This window comes from Austrofundulus limnaeus, unplaced genomic scaffold, assembly GCF_001266775.1.
Source record: "Austrofundulus limnaeus strain Quisiro unplaced genomic scaffold, Austrofundulus_limnaeus-1.0 Scaffold248, whole genome shotgun sequence".
Taxonomy (NCBI): Eukaryota; Metazoa; Chordata; class Actinopteri; order Cyprinodontiformes; family Rivulidae; genus Austrofundulus; species Austrofundulus limnaeus.
In genome coordinates, this window is record NW_013952650.1 from 499,125 (window position 1) to 505,079 (window position 5,955).

The 5,955-nt window shown below is 42.1% G+C and overlaps 1 protein-coding gene across 1 annotated transcript; it reads right to left on the reverse strand.

Annotated features, from left to right (window-relative positions):
- Window positions 1–3,990, reverse strand: si:ch73-70k4.1 (basic salivary proline-rich protein 2). The gene is made up of 4 exons (XM_014020323.1): window positions 3,658–3,990; window positions 2,521–2,671; window positions 1,185–1,855; window positions 1–1,103 (listed from the first exon to the last, which is right to left on the reverse strand). Exons 1-4 carry the CDS (start codon window positions 3,795–3,797, stop codon window positions 1,031–1,033), a joined length of 1,035 nt encoding a protein of 344 aa, XP_013875777.1. The 5' UTR covers window positions 3,798–3,990; the 3' UTR covers window positions 1–1,030.
- Between the last annotated feature and the right edge of the window lie 1,965 nt (window positions 3,991–5,955).

A 5,955-nucleotide genomic window follows, 5' to 3' on the forward strand; every position in this document is an offset into this window, starting at 1 on the left:
GATTGACAAACACATGGTTCCACCCACGTGACGGGATGACGTCATTACGTACGGCTACGTGGTGACGTATTTCCCTACATGATGACGTAATATGTTCAAAATCGAACAGCTCTTTTGAACAGCTCTATGAAAAAAACGGCTCCCCAAGATCCGGATCCCTTCAAAGAGCCAATTATCCCATCTCTAATGGAGGAGCTGCCCACATACCAAATAAGGCACAGGAAGAGGAAGTTGGGTTATTGGGTCTTTTCTCAGTGAAACCTCCTTCCTGTTCCGAGTTCTTCGATTAACGATTAGAAGCTCAAACGACGAACCAACGCCTCTTCAGGGCCTGCAGGTAARAACTTCACCGCTGTAAGATCTCAGTCCGTTACGGCTCGACTGAGGCGTCGTCTTCGCAGTTCGTCTTGTTTTTCTCCTCGTATTTTTCGCCGCAGGAAGGATTCCCAGCAGCAGCTCCGTCCCCTGACCGCTCCGGCTCCGTACGAGGCCGATGATCTGATTAACGTCTGAAGCTCCTCCACCTCCTCCGACGCTCCGTCGACCCAAAAGACACTCAGCGGCCGCAGCTCGGAGGTGAAGTGTGACGCCCGCGAACACGTCGGTGCGAATCCCCCCCAGCTAATTACTCAGACAATTAACTTGATTAAGAGTAAATTGTTTCTTTTCTTCCTGCTAACTCAACGAGTTGAGCGGGGAACACAGCGGAGCTTCTCACCTTCACTACAGGTAGTTTTTAACAGATGATCTGATTAAATCTTGTCCCGCTGCACAGATTAGCATATTCATGAGTTTCTGAATAGATTTTGGAAAAACTTTCTGCCTCCGTTTCTTTGAACGAAGGACTTTTACTGCAAACAAACGTTCTTTTGACCTGAAAGAGTCCTAAAACCTGAAGAAAAGAAATCAAACTTTAACCCCGTTTAGTCCCGCCTCTAAATCAACAGTCTGGTTTCTCCGTCAGAAACGATCCTCGGGACGTTGTGGTGAACCTGGATCATCCTGGACGTCAGCCGGCGTCACGTCCCCCTCACCAGGTCAGGTCCACGTTCATCTCAGAGAGACACTGGGCCAGGTGGCCGTCCCGGTCCATCTGGGTGGACCTGCAGAGACCAGAACACGGTGAGGATTTCAGAACACTGATCAGAACAGAAACCTGAGACGGCTGCGTCCTCGGCTCCTACCCAGCAGGGAACGGCTGTAAACACATGGGGCAGCTCTGAAGCTCTTCATCTCTTCCTGCACTCTGCTCCTCATCGTCATCTTCATCAGCAGGAAGTGACGGAGCAGAAACCGTCAGCTCTCGGCTCGTCGATCTGGATGCTGCTGCCTCCTCTCTCTGCTGCTGGAGCTGAGGAGAGGCTGTCAGGGGGGTCAGACCCTTTCCAGGTGGGTTCAGACCCTTTCCAGGTGGGTTCAGACCCTTTCCAGGTGGGTTCAGACCCTTTCCAGGTGGGTTCAGACTCCTGTCAGGTGGGTTCAGACCCTTTCCAGGTGGGTTCAGGCTCCTGTCAGGTGGGTTCAGACCCTTTCCAGGTGGGTTCAGACTCTTTCCAGGTGGGTTCAGACTCTTTCCAGGTGGGTTCAGACTCTTTCCAGGTGGGTTCAGACCCTTTCCAGGTGGGTTCAGACCCTTTCCAGGTGGGTTCAGACTCCTGTCAGGTGGGTTCGGACTCCTGTCAGGTGGGTTCGGACCAGGCTGGAGCTGAACTGGGAGGTCCTGCTGGGAGGGGGCTCGGCTCGGAGGGTCTGGGCTCGGTGGAGTCTTCAGACAGAGCAAAGAGCATTCTGGGAAGGGATCGACTTTGTTGAGGTCACCCCACCGCTCTTCATCTAGATCTGGTTCTGATGGTTTCTGCAGAGAAAAAACATTTTTTATTTTAGTCACAAGTAAAAATTAAAACAAAAACAAGCAGAATTATCTTTATTTAATGATGGATGTTCTCTGTTTAGTTAAAATTTTCAAAATAAAAGTCTAAACAAACATTAATCCTGTTTTAGCAGCTCTGGTTTAAAATAAACTGTTTAATAATAAATTCTTCATGAATAAAATCAGTTTTTGTTTGAACAAACAGATTAAAGTCTCATCAGGAGCATCAGATTAGAGTCTGGTTTAAATAAAGTTTAGTTTATTTAGTTTTAAAGAAAACTAAATGTGGCCTCTGCTGTGTTTAACGTCTAATCAGCACATCCACACTTTTAATGAAGTTATTTCTGAAACATTACTTTAATAAGATCATTAATAAAATAAAATCTCACATAAATAAAAACAGCTGGAACTCTGAGAACCACGACTCCAGCAGCATGTTTCTAACGCTGACTTTATTTATTTATTGAATTATTCTTCTTCTTTGTAAGAGTTTGCTTTAAAGTAAAATAATACAGATTAAAGAAAAAGTGTCAGAAAGCAAACAAAACTAGAAAATGTGTAAAACTGAACAAACGTCTCTCTGAAGGTTAAAAACTTCACGTCAGSTTCCTCTGACGCTCCTCTGTTTGATCCACAGGAGCAGAACGTACCGCAGCGGGGGGCAGCGGGAGACCAGGAACCGGGTCCCAGAGCTGGATCTCCAGGTTCTGCAGAGCCGACTGCAGCGTGAACGCCCACAGGCTCTGCACAGCGGGGGGCTGCAGGGTCCTCCACCAGCGTGCTGCTGGAGGGGGGGCTGAGCTGAAACCACATTATTGTTGTTATTTTTATTATTATTATTATTATTATTATTGTTATTATTGTTATTGTTATTATTATTATTGTTATTATTATTATTGTTACATCAACACACAGTCCTGACCCAGATCAACACTTCTACAGGTTTATTGAATGTATTTAAAATTTAATTTGTAGGTTTTTCTTTTCGATGCATTTTTAATCAATAAGTTTATTCATGAGATACTTTGATCTGATTCTCTGAGCCTCTTTTTGTTAAAAAAATAGAAAAAATTCAAATGTAGACGTTATCCTGCATAAATTGAAATCTTCTGTTTGTGTTTTTCTGGGTTATTCTGATTTTGAAATTTGTCAAAATTCATATTTCGTGTCCGGTTGTGAAGCTCTCAGGTTAAATGTTGTAATAATTTGTCCATAAATCTAATTTATAATCTTGTAATAGTAAAAAACTCTGAAAATCATCTGCAAACCAAAGAAAATTTGTTAGATTTATATTTTGTATAAATTTTAAAACATGTAAATGACTGATTTTATCATTTTCAGATTTTTGACAAATATGAAATAATTTTCCAAACTAAAAGAGCTGGATAATACCACCTAATTCTGATCACATGTTTGTTTTTATTATTATTTTTATTGCTATTTTTCTGTTGTTTTTATTTTATCTTTTTTTAAAGTGGGAAATGTCTGCGTGCTTTTATATGAATGTATTTTTATTTTTCCTCGGGGTGTGTAAAGTGATATATAAATAACGTTTTGGTTTATTGAAGTTTATAAATGTTGAATTTAGGACAGTATTTTATCCTGAAACGCTTTAACAATTATGTTTTAAGCTAAATAAAAGTCTTTTCTCCTCTCTTTGCGTTTGAACTCAAATTAAACACAAATAATATTTTAAAAATAACCTTAAAACTCATCATAAAGTTTCTATCCGGCTATAATAAAACATTAGCTTAATGACATAAATGTGCTGTTTTTAAATCACTAACCCAGCCGTGTTTGCTCCTCCGTCACCGGGTGAAGACGTTAAACTGCTCCTCTTCGCTCCCCGGGAGAAAACCTCGGACCGAAACTCTTCTGCAGAAGATTTTTTACGTTTAAGTTTGGATTTTGAGTAAATTTCTGCCATTTTTTCCCTTCAAATTTCCGCGCTTGATACTTCCGAGTCTTGATGCGTGACGTCACAGACGTAGTCCAACCAGAAGCGAGGATTTGGCTCCGCCTTGAAGCAGTCTGGTCCAATCAGGTGAAGGCACTGAAGTGATTGACAGTCATGGAGTCCAGTTGTTTTGTGATCTCTGTTAATTTTATAAAAAGTCCCGAAAAATAATGAATGTAAAAGTTTAATTTTAGATAAATGGACATGAAAATAAATCTTTAAGTGTTTAAACTTTTTTTAATAGTTAAAGTTGTTTAGTTTTGATGTTCATCTTGAATTAACCAAATATTAATCCTGTCCATCCATAAGACAGTCCACAGGAAGTTGTCCAATCTGTCTATGTTCAGGACTTTATGTCCTCAGACTCTAGATTGGATCTAGTTTTTATGAGTGGTTCTGGCTCTGGTTCTGGTTCTGGCTCTGACTCTGGTTCTGGCTCTGGTTCAGTCCTCTGATGGTTTGGATCAGCTGGTGGTCCACCATGGATGATGTCATCCATCAAGCTGACCTTTGACCCCAGCACAGCCATGTTTGAAATATTCTAAACTGGACTCAGAACCAGAACCAGATCCTGGAACCTGACTCTTTGAATGTGGACCTGGATGTCTCCAGTCCTGCTGACAGGTTAAAGGAGGTTCTGTCCGAGCAGAACCCTGCCGGTTCTGTTCTGGTTTCCTCTGCAGGGGAAACTCAGAGTCATGGTGTTTTCTGGGGCTTTCTGGGCCTTTTCAAGCTGTTTTGGCCCAAAGGAGCGGAGCGGGACCAACGCAGAGCGGTTCTGATGGAGCTGTGGAAACAAACAAAAAATAAATAAAAAAACAAGAACCGGGCTGGGAGAGCTGGACCGAGCCGAAGGAAAAGAACACAACATGGCTTTTTTCTTTAAAGAGAATCTGCAGCTTCGAACCTGGAAACTGCTGGACCCGTCATGATGTTGCGTAACATCAGCCGGGCCGGACCAGGCCGGGCTCCAGCGGTGGTACTCTGGGAAAAACTCGGTCCAGCAGTCCTGGAAACATTACGTCACGCTCCGCTCGGAGTGATGCTGTGTTGTTCTCCGTTACTGTGGTGACGGCGAAGATGCCTCTGCGTCTGAGGAGATGAACACCTGCTGCGACCGTCAGAACAACAAGACCCACAGAACCAGGACCGAAGTGTTCTGACAGAACCAAACATCAACACTGAGGTTCTGGACAAATCATGACTCAGCAGTTTTTGGAAACATCTCTCAGYGTCAGTCAGAGGAACTCTGAGGTCATCCAGTCAGCCTCAACTATTGCAGTTAGTAAAAACCAGTGTTAAAATGTCAGCGTTTAACTTTTGAGTGTTGATTTAACACCCCCTGGTGTTATTTTAACACTTTCTGAGTAAACTGACTCCCAGTGTTGGTGTTAACTCACAGTGTTGATTTCCTCAGTGTTGTATCAACACTGGACAGTGTTAAATAAACTCCGCCCACTGTTAAGTGTTACATAACTCTTAACAGTGTTGTTATATGACACCATGCAGTGTTGAAAGAAGTATTCTGAAAAGCCCTGCCCTCCTCCACCTCATGTCAGACAGACCAGTATTTTCACAGCAAGGAATGCTGGGTAATCTTGTAGAAATGATGTTTTTGTATGTTTATGACTAATAAAGAAGGTCCTGAGAGTAGAAATTAGTTGTTCCAGTTAGTTGTCTTGTTCAGGTTTATCCGTTGATCAAGTTTAAGTTGTGTTATTGGACATAAATCGACACCATGAGTGAGAGGTACTTCCTGGTGTATGAAGGTCGACTCCATTGTACTTATCCAGAAATTACAGAAATTACTGTGTAACTCTCATTAGACTTATTTGACTTGTAGTGTTAAGTTTTTTTAACACTGCACAGTGTTAGTTAGTGTTAAGTCTATTAACACTGCACGTGTTAGTCAGTGTTAAGTTTTGTTAACACTGCACAGTGTTAGTCGTGTTAAGTTTTGTTAACACTGCACAATGTTAGTCAATGTTAAGTTTTATTAACACTGCACAGTGTTAGTCCGTGTTAAGTTTTGTTAACACTGCACAGTGTTAGTTAGTGTTAAGTTTTATTAACACTGCACAATGTTAGTCAATGTTAAGTTTTATTAACACTGCACAGTGTTAGTCCG